At 39.2% G+C, this 24,132-nt stretch overlaps 1 protein-coding gene across 1 annotated transcript in view; it reads left to right on the top strand.

Annotated features, from left to right (window-relative positions):
• The window catches only part of KIAA0319L (KIAA0319 like), a 336,519-nt gene that overhangs the window by 284,335 nt on the left and 28,052 nt on the right, over positions 1-24,132 (top strand). Inside the window, exon 19 of the mRNA XM_053706996.1 lies at positions 1,176-1,298. Coding sequence (XP_053562971.1) covers positions 1,176-1,298 — 123 coding nt within the window. The remainder of the gene's footprint in view (positions 1-1,175; positions 1,299-24,132) is intronic.

Here is a 24,132-nt window from a genome sequence, read left to right as displayed (position 1 = left end):
ATTATGCTATTGTTCCTTCCCAGGTTGAGCGCCTCTCTTTTTTTTTTTAAGCATATACAAGTATTCTGCAGTCACTGGCCATATCCTCATCTGGAGCAGAAAGGAGGTATTCCAGGAGTAAATGTTTAGCACTTCTAAAGGAGTTAAATACATAGCAAAAGTACAGACTTTATTTAAAGATTAAAGGATTTTTGTTATCTCCAAGAACAAGGTTGCTAGGCATGGCACTAGAAACAGGGATTCTTATGTCAGACACTCACACCCTGACACACATGGACGTCTAGGTGGGGAAAAAGAGTATTTTGGTTTTTATACCAAAGCATAAGAACCTACATGAATCACACTTTTGATGCCACCGTACATCAAAACTCTCCTGCTGTACATCTTGCCACTTATATTATTTCGCTGATGACATTTTTTTTATTTATTTTTTTACCCTTCTTGTTGCCTCCCCCACTGGACACCTATGCTTATTTTACCTGCTCCAATAAGCATTCAACAATTTACTCAAAATTAAAAAAAATGTGATGTTGCTTTGTAAATTAGGAAACTGTTATATATTTATTTGCTGAATTTTAGGGCCTTCAAATCATAATTCTAGCCATCTCTATTGTCGCATAAAAAATTATGAATATTTGAAAACTATTAAAATGTGAAATTTCAGTACTGTGTTTTATACCTTGAACCAAAATATTTAGTTTTTTTAATGTTCATACAGTTATTGCATTCCTGATAAAAATAACTCATAACTGTAAATGCCCACTTGCAGTTTTCTTATTATAACCTCAACACGTTATTGATTATCATCATTATTTATAAAGCATCAACATATGATAGAACACTAAGGCTTTAGATGTACAGTATACTTTTAGAGTAAAACACTCAGAGTGATTGGTAGAGAAAGGGTGGAGAGCCCCGCCCATGAATTACTCTTTGCTTTACGTCACCTTTATATGAGGTAGTCTACAGGAAAGCTGAACTCGTGAGCTTGCCTGCTTATGAGCAGATATTGAATTAAATCCCAGGATTCAGTTAATGGTTATGGTGCACTGTAACGCAATTTGTTGTAGTCTTTTTTATTTTTTTTTGTGATGACTAAAACTGTAAATACAGGTTGGTAAACACTTCACTACGATGACATTGATATGTTTTTTTTTTATATTTATGATCTTTAGCCTGCCAGCTGAACTGTTCCTTTCACGGCCATTGTAACTCTGTTACCAAGCGCTGTGTTTGTGACCCGTTCTGGATGGAGAACATTATCCGCAGGCAGTTTGGGGATGAAGAAAGCAATTGTGGTGAGTTTGTCTTTTAACATGAGGATGATGGCTTATGTGATGTGTGTGTATTGTATTCCTAGTGCCAGGTTAACTGTGTTTTAAACATATTTGTTTAAAGCTAAACATAATACATATATTTTCCTAATGCTATTACTTTTACATAAGGTGGCACACTATATAAAGAAATAAAGTGCCCCATGTAGGGAAACGGTCAGTTTTTTTTGCAAACAGGCAGAGGCTGGTGTTCATCCACTGCCCACAGTTATCACTGCTAAACCTGTCAGTCACTTACATGTGTTCATGTACCACTCAGGAGTAGTAACTTTGGCTACAGAAGAGGGTCCGACATCCTTATTGGGTAATATTTGTAATACATACACTGCTACGTCAGAGTTCATCAAAGCTTTTGGAACAGTATTAATGACACACACATTTCTAAGGAATATGAGACACTTAGATCTTTGGAGCAGTAACTTTGATGCTTACACCTGATCCATTAATGGAGAAGAGGCATGCATTTCATATGAGACGCCTCACAAAAGTTAATGCAAAACAGCACACAATTGTTAGACATACCTGTGACATATATTGCCAATACATAATGTAACTTACATCTCAGGGCAAAGGCGACAGACCTCCTACAAAGAGTTACTGAGACAAGTATTCTCTTACAGGTAAAGAACCACAGACATCCCAGGAGGACTAACTATGTTATATACACCACTACAAGATATGGGTCACATATATAGCCAAACAGTGCAGGGGCTATCCTTTAGGAACAATAATTATGACAAAGTAATGCAGAGACAGAACATCACATTTGTTGCTAAAGGATAGGAACCACCAATCTCCTAGGAGCTGTAATTGTGAAACATGCATTAAGGGGAGGAATGCTAGTCTCAATACATATGTGCGTTTATATTACTGATGAATTGCACAACAATTAACAGATAAATGGCATAGGTATATTTCTAGTCCTCAAAAGTCAGTAGCAAGCCAAGCTTCAAGGACATTTTTCATTAGATATTGAAAGTTCATGAGGCAAAACATACCCCAAAACACCAGAGCTTTATATCCCTCCCACTTCCCATGATCCTCAGTCATTTTCTTTTGCATCCTTGATGATGAGTGAGGTGAAAGAGAAGTGCAAGATCTACTCATCGTATGAAGGGGGATCCTCTAACCAATCTGAGGCCCAAATCCTCCTCACAGTAACCTGTCGTTCAGAGGGGCAGACAAGGTACTGAAAGGTATTTCCTTCTTAATATGGAAAGAGTCCACAGCTGCATTCCTTACTTGTGGGAAATACTGAACCTGGCCACCAGGGAGGAGGCAAAGACACCCCAGCCAATGTTGACGAGTTTCGCTGCCTGCTTTCTTCACTCAAGTCCATGTCAGAAGCAACGTTACTATCAGTCAAACTATTTATGGGTAGAATCAACGTCTATGTCAAAATATACAGACTATACTTGCTACAAGTTGTATGAAAAATAGCGATACCTATAATTATTATTATATTATAAAAGAAGTCTGATGAAACAGACAGCAGTCTGAGAAACGCGTTGCTTATTGTTCATTTTATATTAGTGTCATTTGTTTGACACTTTGTATTTTATTGTATTCTTCCCCTTGTTCGAGAAGGGCAGTTCATGACCACGATAGTTTTGAAGGATGCTCCCTTCATGTACCAATCCTCAAGGATCACTTCCAGTTCCTAAGGTTTGCGTTCCTGGACCAGCACTTCCAGTTCATTGCACTTGCGTTTGGTCTAGCTACGGCTCCAAGCAATTTTTCGAAGAGTGGACCACTCGGAATCTCTCCTCTGTCTTCTTCGATCCCATGGATGGAAGATAAATATAGAGAGAGTTCTCTTGTATCAAGTACCAGGGTAGAATTCACGGGTACTATAATAGAATGAGAATATTTCTAACAGACCAGAGACGTTACAAGCTAGCTTCTACATGTCTTGCCCTCCAGACCTCCTTAAGGTTATCTGTGGCTCGGTGTATGGAAGTGATTGGTCTCATGGTGTCCAGTGTGGACATCATTTCCTTTGCCAGGTTTCACCTCAGACTGTTGCAGCTGCGCATGCTGAAGCAGTGGAATGGCGATCATTCCGATATTTCTCTGGACAAGCAATCGAGAGAATCGCTCTCTTGGTGTTTTTGTCTGGCTCACTTGTCCCGAGGGACGTCTGTCTTAAGACCATCCTGGGTGATTGTGACTATGGTTGCAAGTCTGTCAGGATGGGGAGCTGTTTGGGGTGCCAGGATGGCATGGGGCCTATGGACTATGGAAAACTCCCTCCCGATCTCATTTTGGCTATTCAGGCAATATACAATGCTCTGAAGGCTTTGCTTCTGCTGTGTTTGTCCCAGTTTATCAGATTCCAATCAGACAATATAACCTCGGTGGCTTACATCATCCATCAGGGGGGAACGAGAAGCTCCCTAGCTATGAGGGAAGTATCTCGGATTCTGGAGTGGGCGGAGACCCTCATTTGTTCACTGTCAGCAATCCACATTCCGGGTGTGGATAACTGGGAAGCGGATTTCCTCAGCAGACAATCCTTTCATCCTGGTGAATGGTCTCTCCATCCCGAATGTTTGCAGAGATATGCAAGAGGAAGATCTTATGGCATCTCAATACCAAGCTACCCAGATATGGGTTGAGGTACAGGGATCCTCAGGCGGAGCTAACGGATGCATAAGCGGTGCCTTGGAGGTTCAACCTAATTTATCTTTTCCGGCCGTTACCACTACTTCCTAGTGTAGTGGCTCGAATCAAGCAGGCGTCAGTGATACTGATTTCTTCGTCTTGGCCGCGAAGGTTATGGTTCGCGGATCTAGTGGGGATGTCATTATCTCCTCAGTGGAAGTTACCTTGTCGCAGGGATCTGCTGATCAAGGTCTCTTTGTTCATCAATTTCTAGATTCTCTGAGGCTGACTGCGTGGAGATTGAATGCTTAGTCCTAGCCAAGAGGGTTTACTGAGAGAGTTATTTTTACTCTCATTCAAGCTCGTAAGCTGGTTGCTCGTCGCATCTATCATAAGGTGGGGAGGACCTACTTATTCTGTTCTCCAGGATGAACTGGAGAAGGGCTTTTCTGCAAGTCCCCTGAAGGGACATATTTCAGCCCTGTCTGTGTTACTGCACAAGAGGTTCACTGAGCTTCCAGATGTGGAGTCATTTGTTAAGGCTCTGCTAGGATCAAGCCTGTGTTTAGATCTAATGCTCCTCCTTGGAGTTTAAATCTTGTTCTTAAAGTTTTGCAACGGGCTCCGTTGGAGCCTATGCATGAAGTAGACATTAAATTGTTGTCTTGCAAGGTTCCTTTTCTACTGGCTATTGCTTCTGTGCACAGAGTGCCTTGCAACGTCCCTCCTTATCTGGCTTTCCATGCTGATAAGGCTGTTCTACGAACCAAGTTAGGTTGTGTCAATTTGCAACATCAATCAAGAGATTGTGGTTCCTTTCTTATGTCCTAATCCTTCTTCGTCGAAGGAACGTTTACAACATAATTCTGGATGTGGTTTGTGCCTTGAAGTTCGATCTTCAGGCCACAAAGAAATTTAAGGAGAAAAAAGAGGGCGCTAAAAGCTAAGTTCTCACCACACTTAGTCAAATAACAAGGAATGCGAATAAAAATTGAAAATGATTACCTTTACTCACAGTAAATACAATTACAACATTACACATAAAAATTGAATAATAAGATAGAAGGGACGTCTCCCTTATAAAATTGGATTACCACCTTAAAAAATGTAAAAAAAGTGTGGAAAAAGAAATATTTATCGTTAAAATGCTTGAGCGTTTAAAAGATGCAGCAGAATTGTTACAATGTTAATATCGTTGTTGAGTCAGATCTTCACAGTATTTGTAACATAGTTTCTTGTGTTAACTGATCGAAAAAAATGTTACAGTTCAGCAAATAATGTCAGCGTGGAGTTGGTATAATAGGATTTTTCATCAGAGTTAAGCGATCATGTTAAACACCTTATTATCAGGTTATACTCACACTCTTCCAGATGACTCTAATAACGGCTTGATAGTTTACACTTTAGGAGATTATCAGAAATGAACAGTATCTCCAAAGTGTTAGTAACTTTTCTTGCTTGCTTGAGTCGGCTGAACCAGGTCAGCGTGATTGGAAACTGCTTTCTTTGCTCCAAAATTCCTATGTTTGGATCGGCTGAACCCGGTCAGCGTGATTGGAGACAGCTTGTTTTCTCAGCTTGTTTTTTCAGACCTCTAGGTGTCCAATATTTCAGGATTCCAGGAGGATAATGACAGTCCACAGACCCACACTTAGCGTGAATCACGCGCGGGCTCCAGAGTAAAACTAGGTACCTAGATTTAAAATAGAGTAAAGTCTTTTGTTGGGAACAACACAAGTAAGTCTACGCGTTTCACCCGATAGGGCTTTTTCAAGATACTGGTTAGTTCCCGGGGCAAGGTTTAAATAATCATTGGATTGTGTTCATTGGTTGTGAGTTTTTGCAATTAAAGGTGGAATTATGACCAAGCTTATTTATACTTAAGGTGGTATATTATCTTCGTTAAAATTAGGTCATCCGTAAAAGCTGATACACATAGTGTTTATAGAAATTTATCGCGCTCAAACTTGGAAATATCATAACAAATGTTTGAATATTCAGTTAAGGTGGTGGAATTCGATTAAGGTGGTAAATCCAAAGGTGGTATTTTATAAAAAATTAGTGAGATTCATATTTATTAAAATGGACAATTTAATCATCTAGTACATAAAGAAGACAAATGGTCATAGAAATTATCCATTAAAATTCTTTAGGCATCAGCTTATCATCGTTGGGCATTAAATGGTATTAGGGAATAAAGAATGATTTTTATTGTATACAGTCTTGTATACACCTATATTCATCTGGTAACAATTTATGAGTGTATTATGTACAGTATATCAAAGTATTAGAAATTATATAAAACCTTTTCCGGTCCCAAGCAAGTTTTTTAACTATCTTTAACATTGAGTGGACCGGTAACGTTTTCCCTACACACACACACATCCTATGGGGAGATTTAAAAATGATAATGCCAAACTGAGGTAATATTATTCTATGTTATTTTAAGTGATTTGCAGGTGTCTTTCCACGAAATAGGAATCTTCCTACTAGTTGTTTATTTACTGAGGCCCAAGAGTGGCTTCACCTATTACCAGGAGGTGAAAAAAATTGGTTTCTTTCATATTAGTTAAAATGTGTTATTCAAACACTATACAATTGGATAGAATGTTGCAATATTTTGTATGGATGCAAAATGTTTATTCACTTGTGTACATGTGAGATCATATATAGATCACGGTGAGCTGATGGAGATGTGAATATCTTTCAAAATGTCTAACCGCGTTATTAACCTTAAAAAAAAAAAAAAAAAAAAAAAAAAAAAAACAACCCCTGAAACAAACAAAAAAAAAACAAAAAAACAAAGCACTGACAGCAACAATACAGGCTACACTGACTGCAGGTCTAAACATAAAACCCGCAGGATGCAATTTTTGTATCTAAAGGATCCTTAAAAGAGGAACTATCCTCCAAAGGAATAGTTGTACGCCTTGCCAAAGTGGAACTAGTTGGGTCTACTCTAGGAACAGTTTACCAGACCTCTGGAAGGGAGAGGAAACAGAAGGGCCTATCCTAGACAGTCCGAGTACAATGCCAAGGATCTAAGTTAGTAACAGCATCTCAACCCAGGGGATTGGTGCACAAGTCTACATTTTACCTGGGAAGGGCTGTGGATCCACAAGGAGAAGCTCACTGCAGACCAGGGGACTGGTGGACAAATCCACATTTGACCTAGGATGCCTGCAACATATCTTCACTGAGAAAAACATAAATTATGCTTACCAGATAATTTCCTTTCCTTCTGTATGGGAATAGTCCACAGCTGCATTCCTTACTTGTGGGAAATACTGAACCTGGCCACCAGGAGGAGGCAAAGACACCCCAGCCAAAGGCTTAAATACCTCCCCCACTTCCTCATAACCCCAGTCATTCTGCCGAGGGAACAAGGAACAGTAGGAGAAATATCAGGGTGAAAGAGGTGCCAGAAGAATAAAATTAAATTTAGGACCACCCATCTGCGAACACGGGCAGGAGCCATGAACTCTTCACCATACAGAAGGAAAGGAAATTATCTGGTAAGCATAATTTATGTTTTCCTTCTTAATATGGGAAGAGTCCATAGCTGCATTCCTATTTGCGAGAAACATATACCCAAGCTCTAGAGTACACAGAATGCTAACGGGTGGGAAAAAAGAGCGGCGGAACCTAATTTGAGGGCACCATAGCCTGCAAAACCTTTCTCCCGAAGGCTGCTTCAGCAGAAGAAAAAACATCAAACTTGTAAAATTTGGAAAAAGTATTTAAGGAGGACCAGGTAGCCGCCTTATAGATCTGATACAGAGAGGCCTCATTTTTGAAGGTCCAAGAGCAAACCACTTCTCTCGTAGAATGAGCCGTAATCCTCAGAGGAGGCTTATGTCCCGCTGGCTCTATGCTAAATGGATGACACTCCTTATCCAAAAAGATAAGGAAGTCGAAGAGGCCCTTTGACCCCTACGCTTCCTGGAAAGGAGAACAAACAGAGAAAGAAGTCTGTCTAAATTTCTTTGTGGAGGAACACAGGAGTATAGCGCTAATAGCTAAAAGAGAACAAGGCCACTCTAAAACAGTCACCCCAGGACTGTCACGAATAAAACAAAATTAAGGAGAAAAAAGAGGGCGCTAAAAGCTAAGTTCTCACCACACTTAGTCAAATAACAAGGAATGCGAATAAAAATTGAAAATGATTACCTTTACTCACAGTAAATACAATTACAACATTACACATAAAAATTGAATAATAAGATAGAAGGGACGTCTCCCTTATAAAATTGGATTACCACCTTAAAAAATGTAAAAAAAGTGTGGAAAAAGGAATATTTATCGTTAAAATGCTTGAGCGTTTAAAAGATGCAGCAGAATTGTTACAATGTTAATATCGTTGTTGAGTCAGATCTTCACAGTATTTGTAACATAGTTTCTTGTGTTAACTGATCGAAAAAAATGTTACAGTTCAGCAAATAATGTCAGCGTGGAGTTGGTATAATAGGATTTTTCATCAGAGTTAAGCGATCATGTTAAACACCTTATTATCAGGTTATACTCACACTCTTCCAGATGACTCTAATAACGGCTTGATAGTTTACACTTTAGGAGATTATCAGAAATGAACAGTATCTCCAAAGTGTTAGTAACTTTTCTTGCTTGCTTGAGTCGGCTGAACCAGGTCAGCGTGATTGGAAACTGCTTTCTTTGCTCCAAAATTCCTATGTTTGGATCGGCTGAACCCGGTCAGCGTGATTGGAGACAGCTTGTTTTCTCAGCTTGTTTTTTCAGACCTCTAGGTGTCCAATATTTCAGGATTCCAGGAGGATAATGACAGTCCACAGACCCGCACTTAGCGTGAATCACGCGCGGGCTCCAGAGTAAAACTAGGTACCTAGATTTAAAATAGAGTAAAGTCTTTTGTTGGGAACAACACAAGTAAGTCTACGCGTTTCACCCGATAGGGCTTTTTCAAGATACTGGTTAGTTCCCGGGGCAAGGTTTAAATAATCATTGGATTGTGTTCATTGGTTGTGAGTTTTTGCAATTAAAGGTGGAATTATGACCAAGCTTATTTATACTTAAGGTGGTATATTATCTTCGTTAAAATTAGGTCATCCGTAAAAGCTGATACACATAGTGTTTATAGAAATTTATCGCGCTCAAACTTGGAAATATCATAACAAATGTTTGAATATTCAGTTAAGGTGGTGGAATTCGATTAAGGTGGTAAATCCAAAGGTGGTATTTTATAAAAAAATTAGTGAGATTCATATTTATTAAAATGGACAATTTAATCATCTAGTACATAAAGAAGACAAATGGTCATAGAAATTATCCATTAAAATTCTTTAGGCATCAGCTTATCATCGTTGGGCATTAAATGGTATTAGGGAATAAAGAATGATTTTTATTGTATACAGTCTTGTAATAAATTCTTCAAACTATGAAACCTTATATTAATTACTAACTATTGTAAAATTCTTTTTTAAAAATCTAAAATTCTAAAAAATTATTTATCTTTTATACATTTTTTAAAAAAGGTTCATTATAGAGCCGGTTCTTTATAGGATTTATGATATTTTCTTTATAAATATATTATATCTTAATTCCTAAAAAAGGGGATAGGTCTATCTCTGAATTGAGACCTCGGGGGAAAAGGGTATCAAATTTATAAATTAGTTCAGCTTCTTTTTTAAGTAATTTGTTTTCGAAGTCCCCTCCTCTCCAATCTCCTCTGACCTTACATATTCCCCAATATTTTAGATGTTGTAAATTATTTTTGTGGATCTCTCTAAAATGTTTATATAAGTGGGTGTCTAGATTCCCTTTTTCAATATTACAGAGATGTTCCCTGATCCTGTCACGTAAAAATCTGGTGGTCTCTCCAATATAAAATAAATCACACGAACATTTTAAAAGGTATATAATGCCTTTGTGAGAACATCTTATGGTATCTTTGATTTTAAAATCTATATTTGTCCCTGTTATCTGAATGGAGCTAATTTTGCTACTATACCTGCAAGCCCTACATGACAAAACAAGCTGAGAAAACAAGCTGTCTCCAATCACGCTGACCGGGTTCAGCCGATCCAAACATAGGAATTTTGGAGCAAAGAAAGCAGTTTCCAATCACGCTGACCTGGTTCAGCCGACTCAAGCAAGCAAGAAAAGTTACTAACACTTTGGAGATACTGTTCATTTCTGATAATCTCCTAAAGTGTAAACTATCAAGCCGTTATTAGAGTCATCTGGAAGAGTGTGAGTATAACCTGATAATAAGGTGTTTAACATGATCGCTTAACTCTGATGAAAAATCCTATTATACCAACTCCACGCTGACATTATTTGCTGAACTGTAACATTTTTTTCGATCAGTTAACACAAGAAACTATGTTACAAATACTGTGAAGATCTGACTCAACAACGATATTAACATTGTAACAATTCTGCTGCATCTTTTAAACGCTCAAGCATTTTAACGATAAATATTCCTTTTTCCACACTTTTTTTACATTTTTTAAGGTGGTAATCCAATTTTATAAGGGAGACGTCCCTTCTATCTTATTATTCAATTTTTATGTGTAATGTTGTAATTGTATTTACTGTGAGTAAAGGTAATCATTTTCAATTTTTATTCGCATTCCTTGTTATTTGACTAAGTGTGGTGAGAACTTAGCTTTTAGCGCCCTCTTTTTTCTCCTTAATTTTGTTTTATTCGTGACAGTCCTGGGGTGACTGTTTTAGAGTGGCCTTGTTCTCTTTTAGCTATTAGCGCTATACTCCTGTGTTCCTCCACAAAGAAATTTAGACAGACTTCTTTCTCTGTTTGTTCTCCTTTCCAGGAAGCGTAGGGGTCAAAGGGCCTCTTCGACTTCCTTATCTTTTTGGATAAGGAGTGTCATCCATTTAGCATAGAGCCAGCGGGACATAAGCCTCCTCTGAGGATTACGGCTCATTCTACGAGAGAAGTGGTTTGCTCTTGGACCTTCAAAAATGAGGCCTCTCTGTATCAGATCTATAAGGCGGCTACCTGGTCCTCCTTAAATACTTTTTCCAAATTTTACAAGTTTGATGTTTTTTCTTCTGCTGAAGCAGCCTTCGGGAGAAAGGTTTTGCAGGCTATGGTGCCCTCAAATTAGGTTCCGCCGCTCTTTTTTCCCACCCGTTAGCATTCTGTGTACTCTAGAGCTTGGGTATATGTTTCTCGCAAATAGGAATGCAGCTATGGACTCTTCCCATATTAAGAAGGAAAACATAAATTATGCTTACCAGATAATTTCCTTTCCTTCTGTATGGGAAGAGTTCATGGCTCCTGCCCGTGTTCGCAGATGGGCGGTCCTAAATTTAATTTTATTCTTCTGGCACCTCTTTCACCCTGATATTTCTCCTACTGTTCCTTGTTCCCTCGGCAGAATGACTGGGGTTATGAGGAAGTGGGGGAGGTATTTAAGCCTTTGGCTGGGGTGTCTTTGCCTCCTCCTGGTGGCCAGGTTCAGTATTTCCCACAAGTAAGGAATGCAGCTGTGGACTATTCCCATACAGAAGGAAAGGAAATTATCTGGTAAGCATAATTTATGTTTTTCTCAGTGAAGATATGTTGCAGGCATCCTAGGTCAAATGTGGATTTGTCCACCAGTCCCCTGGTCTGCAGTGAGCTTCTCCTTGTGGATCCACAGCCCTTCCCAGGTAAAATGTAGACTTGTGCACCAATCCCCTGGGTTGAGATGCTGTTACTAACTTAGATCCTTGGCATTGTACTCGGACTGTCTAGGATAGGCCCTTCTGTTTCCTCTCCCTTCCAGAGGTCTGGTAAACTGTTCCTAGAGTAGACCCAACTAGTTCCACTTTGGCAAGGCGTACAACTATTCCTTTGGAGGATAGTTCCTCTTTTAAGGATCCTTTAGATACAAAAATTGCATCCTGCGGGTTTTATGTTTAGACCTGCAGTCAGTGTAGCCTGTATTGTTGCTGTCAGTGCTTTGTTTTTTTGTTTTTTTTTTGTTTGTTTCAGGGGTTGTTTTTATTTTTTTTATTTTTTTTAAGGTTAATAACGCGGTTAGACATTTTGAAAGATATTCACATCTCCATCAGCTCACCGTGATCTATATATGATCTCACATGTACACAAGTGAATAAACATTTTGCATCCATACAAAATATTGCAACATTCTATCCAATTGTATAGTGTTTGAATAACACATTTTAACTAATATGAAAGAAACCAATTTTTTTCACCTCCTGGTAATAGGTGAAGCCACTCTTGGGCCTCAGTAAATAAACAACTAGTAGGAAGATTCCTATTTCGTGGAAAGACACCTGCAAATCACTTAAAATAACAGAATAATATTACCTCAGTTTGGCATTATCATTTTTAAATCTCCCCATAGGATGTGTGTGTGTGTAGGGAAAACGTTACTGGTCCACTCAATGTTAAAGATAGTTAAAAAACTTGCTTGGGACCGGAAAAGGTTTTATATAATTTCTAATACTTTGATATACTGTACATAATACACTCATAAATTGTTACCAGATGAATATAGGTGTTGTGGGAAGTAAAAAGCCATAGGGTTAAAACGGCAGCCCTTGTACAGATAAGACTGAGGCAATATTCACCTTTTGGATGCAGGTGAGACTAATTAAACACTGTGTATCATACATAAACCCATCCTCTAGATTTAACAAAAACAAGTTAGGGGATTTGTCCTAGGATTTTGAGAACCTAAAATTAAAGGAACAGAAGCTGAAATGGGACAAATGGATTTTAACCAAGTATTTAGATCTTAAAATGATCCCTAGGGGTTTAAGGCTGAACAAGTTCCCTACCTATGATATGACGGATGAATCTTTTATTGCACGATGGAACCAGACATTAACAGATTGTTCACTAACCCTTATTTCCCTTCTTATAGAGTATAAGGATACACTATTGAATGATGTAAAAACCAAAATTGCTTGTTTACAATCTGATATGGATAAATTTAAGCAGTGTGACTTTTATATATACGTTTAAAAAAAACCAAAAAAACGATTGAGGAATCTTAGAAACTTGTGATACAAACCAAGCGCACAATGTTTTTAAGGGATCAACAAGACTATACTCAGGGAGTAGTATATGTGTGGCGATGCCGCCAGAAATTTTTTTTTTTGGTTTAATGCTGATACACAAGAAACTTCCACAGGGGGTAGAAATAGGAATAGGAAACATCTCAATAGAAATAATAGACATAAGACAGGAAATGTCATACCTGATCCCCCAAAAAAGTTACCTTTTCTGATTCAGAAGTAGAGGCCTCAGATGAGGAAAGATTTGCCTATAGCTTTGATGAACAAGCATCTGGTGGTGAGGAACAAACACTAGCTACAGGTACTAATAAATCTATTGGTATTAACAATAAAGGTATACTTAAGGGCCCTAACAACCAGGGGGCGAGGCCAAAAGCTAACAGTGGCAGAACTGAAATGTACTCTGAATCGATAGCTTCAGCAAGCACATCACAACACCCCAACTCTCAGGTTTTTCACAGGCCTCAAAAGCAATACCAGGGAGGAGGGAGGCAAGATCCAGCATCTATGGATATCCCCAAGGGGATTGTGGAACAACTCCGGTACCAGTTGAGGGCCAAAAACAACAACAAAAAAACAAAAGAAAAATCAGTAGATATGGTAATTAACATATCCTCATATATACTTTCGGATGTTGAACATAGGGTCTTAAACTATGGTTTGGGGTTTGTACCTACAAGAAACTTTAATCTATTTCAGAAAATCTTAGATGTAAACAGACTAGTTCGTGACCTTACTCTACGGAAGTTTTTTTTCTGATCAAGCTACTTCAGAACTCATGTGTCTGACTAATGTTTCATCGGTTTCAGGAACTACTAATGAGCTGACCTTTGAAGATACCTGTGCCCTGGTGTCCCTTGAGTGGTTACAAAAAGATGCTGGAGCCACTGATGATCAATCGGCTGGTGAAACCTTTCCTACTCTCAAGTTTAGATCCATTTTTTATCCTCTTAAGGCTAGGGGGAAATTCTTAGATGTCTTTCACCAACGTGTAGTAGAGGATCTCACAGAACTATCTCTAACCACAAAAGGGGGGCCACATAACCTGACAGTTAAAGAAAAAGAAGCCCTAAAGGGTTACAAAACAATGAAGACCTTATGATCAGACAGTCAAATAAAGAAGGGAGCGTGGTTGTTATTGACAAAATTGACCATCTAAATGAGGCATACAGACAACTTAACGATGCTGATACCTACTTTAAGCTACCTGGGGATCCGACTAACAGGAGCTGTTGTATCACTGTATTCCTCCATCCCTCATGTGTATGACCTGATGGCAATTACATTTTTTCTGGATCTATATACTGAATTAACTACCAGTATGAAGAATTTTGTAATAAGGGCAGTCAGGTTTTTTTTTTTTTTTTTGCTGGAACACAATTTTCTTTTACAAGATATGGCGAGTCCACGGATTTCATCCTTACTTATGGGATATCACCTCCTGGTCAACAGGAGGAGGCAAAGAGCACCACAGCAGAGCTGTATATATATAGCTCCTCCCTTCCCTCCCACCCCAGTCATTCTCTTTGCCTGTGTTAGTGATAGGAAGAGGTAAAGTAAGGTGTTAGTTTTAGATTCTTCAATCAAGAGTTTTTTATTTTTAAAAGTGGTACCTCAGTGTGCTACTTTGTTCTGGGGTGTAGCCTAGACCAAATCAATCTCTTCAGTTAAAAGAGAAGCATTTGGTGGCTTTGAAGCAATGGGAACTGGTGGGATTTTATTCTTATTATGGTTTGCTACCCTACCTGCAAAAGTCTGACTAAAAGAGGCTCAGAACTTTTTGTTATTGCCACAGGCCAACTACTCAAACACTTTGCATGTTTACGAAAATGTGTGTTTTGGGAAAGGGAATTGAGGGGTTGATAGGCATCTCTCCCATATGTTATATACCTTTTGGTTGGGCACTTCAGCATACTTTATGAGAACTACTACAGTTCATCAATCCAACTCTGCATGTGCATAGTAAAAAAGGTTGCTGTTTAGTATTTAAAGTGACAGTAACGTCTTTTTCATTTGTTAATTGTATTAAAAATTTTCAGCTGTTTATTTATCTGTTATTTCATCCGTTATATCTTAGGATGGAACGAATGCTCGCAATTAAGACAAGAAAAGACCCGGACAGCTGACTCAGCGTGCGAAGGCACTGTGACTGAGTTCTGTAGCAACCCGAGGGTTGCAGGTTGGGTCACCGACAAGGTTCACTCATCCTTTCATCCTTCCGAGGTTGATAAAATGAGCAGTGCCTTGAGACCCTTAAGGGTGATTAGCCGCGCTTTTCAGGTACCCAGTACATTCATTCATGTTTACTGGTAAATACATAGGTATATCTATATGGCCATACATAGGTGCACTGTAGCCCTTTGCAGTTAAAGGGACAGTCAACACCAGAATGTTTAATTCAGTTTTTCTTTCCAGATTTAAAGACACAGTAACGTCTTTTTCTGTGCAAATTTTGTAAAACAACTTTACGTAGTTATTTACTCCTTTATCTTTGGTGAATGAGGTGGCACAAAAGTGTACATACTGTCGTTCCTTGGAGACTTCGGGAGACAGTTTTTAAAAAAAAATAAAAAATAATAATTAAAAAAAAGGCTTTTTTATGTGTCTACTCTCTTTAAGGAGATTGCGATTAGGAAAAGGTTGACATTGGTATGCCATTCTTTTCTCCTTTAGTATTCCGTGCAGGTGCCCTGCGCTTCCTTTTTAACTCTCCGTTCGGAGTTATGGTGCCTTATATGTTTTGTTTCCATGTGGTAGGAAACATTCTTGAGGATGTTTTTCAGTAGTTACTGTTTCCAATACTTCCTCTATATTACTGAGAAATACTTTGGAATTTCCCGTATTCTACAAGGTACTTAATGAGCTGGACAGATAGCTCAGCATGCTAATGCACTGTGGTTGAGTTCTGCAGCAACCCAAGGGTTGCTGCAGAACTCCGGTCCACTCAGTTTTTCGTCCTTCTGAGGTCGATAAAATGAGCAGTGCTTTGAGACCCTTATGGGTGATTAGCTGCACTTTAATAGCTGACGTGGTCAGGGAATCTGGCCTGACTGTCCCTATGGTGGAACACTCTACTATTCCTGCTGAGCTGCTTACACGCTTGTGCGGTAGCATACTGCTTCAATGTTTATGTAGAATCTCACAGGACTGAGATTTCTTTTAAGAGGATTTCATGATGTATCATCAAAGTCTAGACTCCTGGGCATTACGAGGGATTGACTTTGTTTGGTCCTGGAGAGGGAATCCCCCTCTTCTAAGCAAGAGGGAATCTATTCACAATTAAAACTGCTGGGTAACCCAACCATTCTTGGAACGTGGGTGGATAAGCGAGATAACTCACTGCTGAATCCAGTCAGCATGAGGGATTTTGCCCTCAATCCGGGCCCGGATCTTGTAGAAAACAGATTTCCTTGCCATTTGGGCTTGTGTACAGATTGTTCAGGATCCCTGTCTCGGGGATACAAACTGAATTTGGAAATTCTTCTCGAGGAAGACTTCTTTTTCACAAATATCTGCAAACCAGATGATCAGAGAGGTATTCTTAGTGGGAGTGTCCTCTCTTCTGTGGAGATGGGAACTTTCAGTTCTGTTTTGATCCTCAGGAGTCTCAATACGTTTCTCAGAGTTCCATCTTTTGAGATGGACTCTATTGAGACCATTCCCCATTGATCCAGGAGGGTCAATTTATATCGACAGTAGATCTGAGGATGCATATCTTCATGTTCTCTTGCACAGTGCTCATCTCAAGTTCCTGAGGTGTGACTTTCTGAACGAACATTTTCAGTTTGTGGTTCTTCTTTTCGGTCTGGCCACGGCATCCAGAATTCTTTCTGAGATTCTGGGGCCTCTTCTAGCGGTTCTAAGACCACGGGGTATTGTGGTGCCGTTTTATCTAGATCCATGTCCCATTCCGACTTTGTGAGGTCCTTCCTGAGAACTCACGGGTGAAAGGTGAATCTAGTGAGGAGTTTATTAATTCCACAGACAAGGGTAACCTTCCTAGGAACTCTCATCGACTCAGTATTCATGAGAATTTTCTGACGGGGGTCATACAGTATGGGATTCTGAATACATGTCGAGCTCTTCAGTCCAATCCTCGGCCGTCAGTGGCTCAGGGCATGGATGTGCTCGGATTGATGGTGGCAACAATGGACATCTTACCGTTCGTTTTCATTTCTGGTCTCTGCTTCTAAGCATGCTCAGGCAGCGGACTGGTGTTTTGCCAGCTTTGTTTACTCGGATCTCTGTAACTCAGGAGATGAAAAAAAAAATTTCTATGATGGTTGTCGATGGAGCATTTCTCTCAGGGGCCATGCTTTCGCAAGCCCTAAGGGGAGATTGTGACAATGGATTCCAGCCTTTTCGGTTACGGAACAGTCTGGAACTTCGTCAGAGCGTTGGGTGTATGAACTCCAGCGAGTCTCTCCTATCCATTAACATTCTGGGGGTCAGAGCAAGGGCTAACCTGCTTCGGACCTAGCCTTGGTTGGATTCGGACAATTTCATCTGCTTCCAGTTGGGACAACATTACGACAGTGGTTTGCATCAGTCGTCAGGAACTTGAATCAGTTCCGTGTTTAATTGATTTGCTCCTCTTTGGAGTTTGATTTAAGACTTTAGAGTTCTTCACTGGGTTCCGTTTGAACCTATGCATTCCATAAGATATTAAGTTGTTATCTTTGAAAGTTTTATTTTGGTTGCTATTTCTTCTGAGTTTTTCGACATTGCATTGTGATTCTCCTTATCTTATTTTTCATTCTGATAAGGTGGTGTCATGTACCAAACTTGGGTTTCTTCTTCAGGTTGTTTCACATTAAAATATTAATCAGGAAATTGTTGTTCCTTCTTTGTGTCCTAATCCTCCTTTTCCGAAGAAGCGACTGTTATATAATTTGGACGTGGTCCGTGCCATGCAGATTTACTTGCAGGCTACTAAGGATTTTTAGTCAATCGTCTATCGTCTTCCTGGTTGTTGTGTTTTCTGGAGAATTTAGGGGTTAGTAAGCTAAGGCTACTTCTTTTTCTTTTTGGCTGAAGAGTATCATCCGTTTTGCATATGTCACTGCTGGACAGCAGCCTCCTGAACGAATTACGGCTCATTCCACTAGGGCTGTGGCTTCCTCATGGGTATTTAAAAATGATGTTTCTGTTACACAGATTTGCAATGCCGCAACTTGGTCGTCTATTCACACTGTTTTTCAAATTATACAAATTTGATACTTTTGCCTCGTCCCACCCTGTCATTTTCTAAGACAGGTCTTTATTTTTGTTAAACTTCAGTCACCTCTGCACCTTTGCTTTTCCTTTCTCTTCCTAACTTCGGTCGAATGACTGCAGTGGGAGGGAAGGGAGGAGCTATATATACAGCTCTGCTGTGGTGCTCTTTGCCTCCTCCTGTTGACCAGGAGGTGATATCCCATAAGTAAGGATGAAATCCGTGGACTCGTCATATCGTAAAAGAAACAAATTTATCAGGTAAGCATAAATTTCCTTTTTTTGTGTTCAAGCGACACTACTAACTGCAGAGACATGGTACCGCTATGGGAGCGAAATTCGCCCCCTCGTATGCCAACCTATTCATGGGTTGGTGGTAGAGGGCACACGTCTATGGAGGTAGTAGTGTCTCCCCGTCAGATCACATTATTAAGTATGTACGTTTCATAGATGATCTGCTAATTGTTTGGTCAGCTGACTCTGCGTGGTAAAAAGTTTATACATGAGTGGCAAAAAGACAGTATCATTTTTTTGGATATCACCTTGTGAGGTGTAGTATCAACTAAAAGGGTCGTCTCTGTTCAGGAAGCCTATTTCGGGTAACAGTCTACTGCATGCCCGCAGCAGCCACCCTAGGCATGTCTTTAAAGGCATAGCCAAAGGGCAGTTTATGAGAGCCATGCGAAACTGTACCTTAGATGGTATTTTCAGAGACGAGAGCAGAGACCTCTCAAATAGACTGAGGAACAGAGGGTACCCAAAAGGTGTTGTTATCCGAGCTTTTTTTGAGGTTAAGCAGATGGATAGGGAATCTCTTGTCAAGTAAGCCCAGAAGCTCTCGCAAGGTAGATACTACTGACCAGGTAAAACCTAAATTTGTAATGTCTTTTTCCAACCAGTACGAGCAGATCTGTAAAATTATCAATAAAAACCTGCCAATACTGATGGGTGATAAGAAATTGAGAGGCACTATAAATAAGGGCTGCATGTTGTAGTTAAAGGGACAGTATACACTCATTTTCCTATAACTGCATGTAATAGACACTACTATAAAGAATAAGATGCACAGATACCGATATAAAAATCCAGTATAAAACTGTTTAAAAACTTACTTAGAAGCTTTCAGTTTAGCTTTGTTGAAAAGGTAGCTGGAAAGCCCACTGCAAGTGGGAAATAAGACCCTCCCCCCTCCCCCTTCTTTTGCATATGAAAAGACCCTTTACACAAACAGGAGCAAGCTGGAGAAGGTATACATCAGTACTCACATAAAACTTTGGGGCTTGGTTAGGAGTCTGAAAATCTGAGCAATGTTATTTAAAAATAAGCAAAACTATACATTTATTTAAAAAAAAAACTTCATGGGCTATATAAATAGATCATCTACAAAACATTTATGCAAAGAAAAAATGAGTGTATAATGTCCCTTTAAGAGAAATGTCTCCCTGGGCAAAATGCTATCCCCTAGTCTCTTAAAAGACAGTAAGTCTCAGAGTTCCTGGTTACATTGTAACGGCACCTACAGATGTGGTAGAAGGACGTGTTTTTCCTGTGACCATGTCCAGGTTTCAAAGAAATTTACTTCTACACATTCTGGTGAGGAATTTAACACCAAAGGTTGTATTAATTATAAGAGTGTGTTTGTCATTTATTTGATTGAATGCACCCAGCGTCACAAATCTTATGTAGGTAGAACTACCAGGGAAGTAAGAACCCGGATAAGAGAACATCTTTCCTATATTTCTGGAGAAAGAGCTTGTTTTGCCCTCTCCAGGCACTTTTTGGAGGTGCATAGGAAGGATGTCAGCACATTCAAATGGAAAGCGATCGAACAGATTAAAAGATTACCCAGGGGTGGAGACAGATTCTCTGTCCTTTGTAGACAGGAGATCTATTGGATATACAGACTTAAGTGTCTTGTTTCGTCTGGTTTCAATTCCGAATATGACATTATCAATTTCTGGCAGAGATAACAAATGGTGTACATTCTCACCCCCCGGGGTTTAATCACGCTTTCTGTATTAGACTGATTCTTGATCTGTTGTACATACTCATTTACCACACTAACGTATTGGCACATATTTTTATTAGTTCTAACTCCATAGTCATTGTGCTTCCTTTTACGTTCATTCGGTTGCTATCTACTCACAAACTAGAATACATCATGAAATGTTCTTTTTGTTTGTATGTTAATTATTGCCCCAATCTGAATTGAAATGTATCTATTGCTATTAGCCATGTATTAGTTACACTTAAAGGGACATTAAACACTTTGAGATGGTAATATAAAATGATAAATTGTATATAATAAAACAACTCTGCAATATACTTTCATTATTTATTTTGTCCTCTTTGCCTGTATTTCCCTTCTGAAATTGTGAGCTTTTCAGTTCCTGTTAGAAATGGAAGTGCAGAACACTGTTAAATCCAGCACAACCATTGGCTGCACACTCTAGTGACCTATTTATAACTGTCCCTAATTGGCCACAGCAGAGAAGGTAACACAAGTTACAACATGGCAGCTCCCAGTGTTTTATAGACACTAAAACTTTACACTTATTTTGTCACTTTTGAAACAACTAATGAAACTTTAAAGAATACATCTACATGTTAGTCATGGACTAATCTTTTCTTTGAATGCATCATTCTATCTAGCATGTATTTAGTGTTTAATGTCCTTTTAAAGTGAATGTAAATTTTGATGCTAAAGTGCCCGGTTTTTAAAACTTTGATTAAAAACAGGGGCACTTTAATTCATCAAAATTTACATTTCACTTCTGCTGTGAAAAAAAACTTACCTTTTAAACTTCACAGCAGCTCCAGCTTCCTCCGGTCTCACAAGCCATTTCTAATGTCAGAAATGATTGATAGGTCATCCTCCAATCACAGCTTCCCCCCCGGGGGAATCAGTGTCTGATTCAACACTGTGATTGGAGGAAGCCGGATGCCTCATTTTAGACCCAAGAAGAGGCTTTGAAAGGGGTAGAGGAAGCTGGAGCTGCTGTGAAGTTTAAAAGGTAAGTTTTTTTTCACAACAGGACTGAAATGTAAATTTTGATGAATTAAAGTGCCCCGGTTTCCCTGTTTTTAATCAAAGTTTTAAAACCGGGCACTTTAGCATCAAAATTTACATTCACTTTAAGTACAGGTTGCTTACAGGCTAGGATATAACGTGAAATGTTCTTTTTGTTTGTATGATAAATATTACCCTAGTTTGAACTGATATGTATTTATTGCTATTATCCATTTATTAGTTATAAATAAATATGCACTTAATTCTGCAATTGAGGAATATGCCTGCATGTGCCATTCTGTTATATGATGTATCTCATGGGCATCTATAAGCCAGATATTCATATTTTCCCATTAGCTGTCCATCACTTATTTACATATGATAATATGTCCCTTCTTTAACCCTTTGAGTGCTAATGACGGCTCTGAGCCGTCACAGAGTTTCCCACTCTGGTGCTAATGACGGCTCAGAGCCATCACTAGCACTCTCCCACCTTGAGGGAGATCTGGGGACTCCCACCCGCTCCTACCCCGGCGATCGTGCCTGTAGAGTGACAGGCATCGCCGGGGCTTCCCATTTTGCATGGTGATGTCAAGCGCAATAACGTGATGACGTCACGGCGCAACTTTATTTATACTTAACAATGTTAAGTATAGGAGCAGGGGGCATGCTGCTTAGAAGCCTGTATCTCAGGCATCTAAGCAGCTACAGACCCCCAAGACCCACCATTGGAAAGATAATTGCATAACCTTTCCTCAAAGCTTATATAAAAAAAATAGTTAAAAAAAAATAAAAAAACATAAAAAAATCTTAGCACCCAGGTGGGAAAGTGCTAAGTAGTAGTAGTAATCCCTGTATACTGACAACAATACTTATTATTTTATAAGCTCTTTGTTGTTTTTCTCTTTCCTGTTTGAAATGTATACACATAGGGTTAATATTCTTGGGCCATTTTGGTTTAAGCCTAGCAGGTAGTTTCTTAGCCTTTATATTCTACTAACAGATGTATTGTGTTGTGTCTATGATTATGGTCCTAGAGACCCATTTCCTAACCGGGAAGGCTCTATTGGACTCTTTTTTTTGCTATGTAATATTGTTGTTTTATATAAATAGAGACTTTTATTTGCATTTTAGAACACACACAAAAACAAACCAACCAAAGACACAAACAGAGAAGACAGTGACTTACAGGCAGGGAAATTTGTCATTTTTGATCATTTGGATTTTAGAATAAGTTTGTATTTTGGAATTCCAGATTTGGGAATTTGTACCTAAATATAGATAGTTCGATAGATACAAATTTGCTCTTACCAAGGATATTTAATATAATAATGAAATGCTACGCCTTACATTACTGTTAAGGATTCACCTATATTTAATTTTAACAGGTTCTGGGGTACTATCTTTGAGATGTATGCAATGACTGTGGGTCTGGCAGAAACATAGACCCGAATCTGCATTTAGCTGAAATTTACTAAAAGTAAATCTGGTGGTAGGATACTATACTGGTCCATTTGCTTTCAGGTGGAATGCGGGACTAGCACCAGCAGGCAGATAAGAATGTTAACTATCAGTCTGGGTATTATTATTCAGAAAATTGTATATCATAAGAGATTCTTCAGAAATAACTTGTAAGTGGGGAGCTAGTCCCTCCTAATCAGGCTTAAAGGGACAGTATACTGTAAAATTGTTTTTCTCTTAAAGGGACATGAAACATACATTTTTTCTTTCATGATTTAGAAAGAGCATGTACTTTTAAACAACTTTCAAATTTACTTCTATTATCCAATTTGCTTCATTCTCTTGATATATTTTGCTGAAAGCATATCTAGATAGGCTCAGTAGCTGCTTATTAGTGGCTGCACACAGATGCCTCGTGTGATTTGCTCACCCATGTGCATTGCTATTTCTTTATAAAACCGATATCTAATAAATAAGGCAAATTAGATTAAAAAATGTTTTATTATTATCGGTTATTTTGTAGAGCTCCAACAGATTCTGCAGCACTATAAACATAGGTGGTATACAAGGTAGCAATTATAGGGATCAAATGGGTAGAGGGCCCTGCCTAGAGTCACACTGTTGTAGTCAAAGGTTAGTGTAGGTTGTATGCATCCCTGAAAAGAAGAGTCTTTAGGGAGTGCTTGAAGCTTTCAAAACTAGGGGAGAGTCTTGTGGAGCGAGGCAGAGAGTTCCACAAGATGGGAGCCAGTCTGGAGAAGTCCTGTAAACGAGAATGTGAGGAGGTAACAAGAGAATAGGAGGTTGTGAGCAGAGCGTAGGGGACGGGAGGAAGAGTATCTGGAGACGAGGTCTGAGATAGCAGGGCAGCTAAGGGCTTTGTATGTCAGTCAGAATTTTGTGTTTAATCCTGGAGGCAAGAGGAAGTCAGTGAAGGGATTGGCAGAGAGGTTCAGCAGATGAAGAGCGACGTGTAAGGAAGATGAGCCTGGCAGATGCATTCATTATGGATTGTAAAGGAGGTAGACGGCAGCTAGGGAGACCAGAGAGGACGGAATTGCAATAGTCCAAACGGGAAAGGATGAGAGAGTGGATTAAAATCTTAGTTGTGTCTTGTGTAAGGAAATGTCTAATTTTAGAGATCTGAGTCAAGTGTGACCCCAAGACATCGGGCATGTCGGGTAGGGGTAATGATAGAGTTGTCAACAGTTGTAGAGAAATGGGGGGTGGAGATTTTAGAAGAAGGGGGGAAAATAAGGAGCTCAGTTTTGGAGAGTTTAAGCTTAAGGTAGTGAGAGGACATCCATGAAGAGATGTGAGAAAGACAGTTAGTGACACAGGTTAGCAAGCAGAGATGTAGATCTGAGTGCCGTCGGCATACAAATGATATTGAAACCAGTGGGGCTTTATTAGGGAACCTAATGATGACGTGTAGATTGAGAAGAGAAGGGGACCGAGGGCAGAGCCTTGCGGTACCCC

This window comes from Bombina bombina, chromosome 3 (genome assembly GCF_027579735.1).
Source record: "Bombina bombina isolate aBomBom1 chromosome 3, aBomBom1.pri, whole genome shotgun sequence".
NCBI lineage: Eukaryota > Metazoa > Chordata > Amphibia > Anura > Bombinatoridae > Bombina > Bombina bombina.
This window is presented reverse-complemented; position numbering and strand designations above follow the sequence as displayed.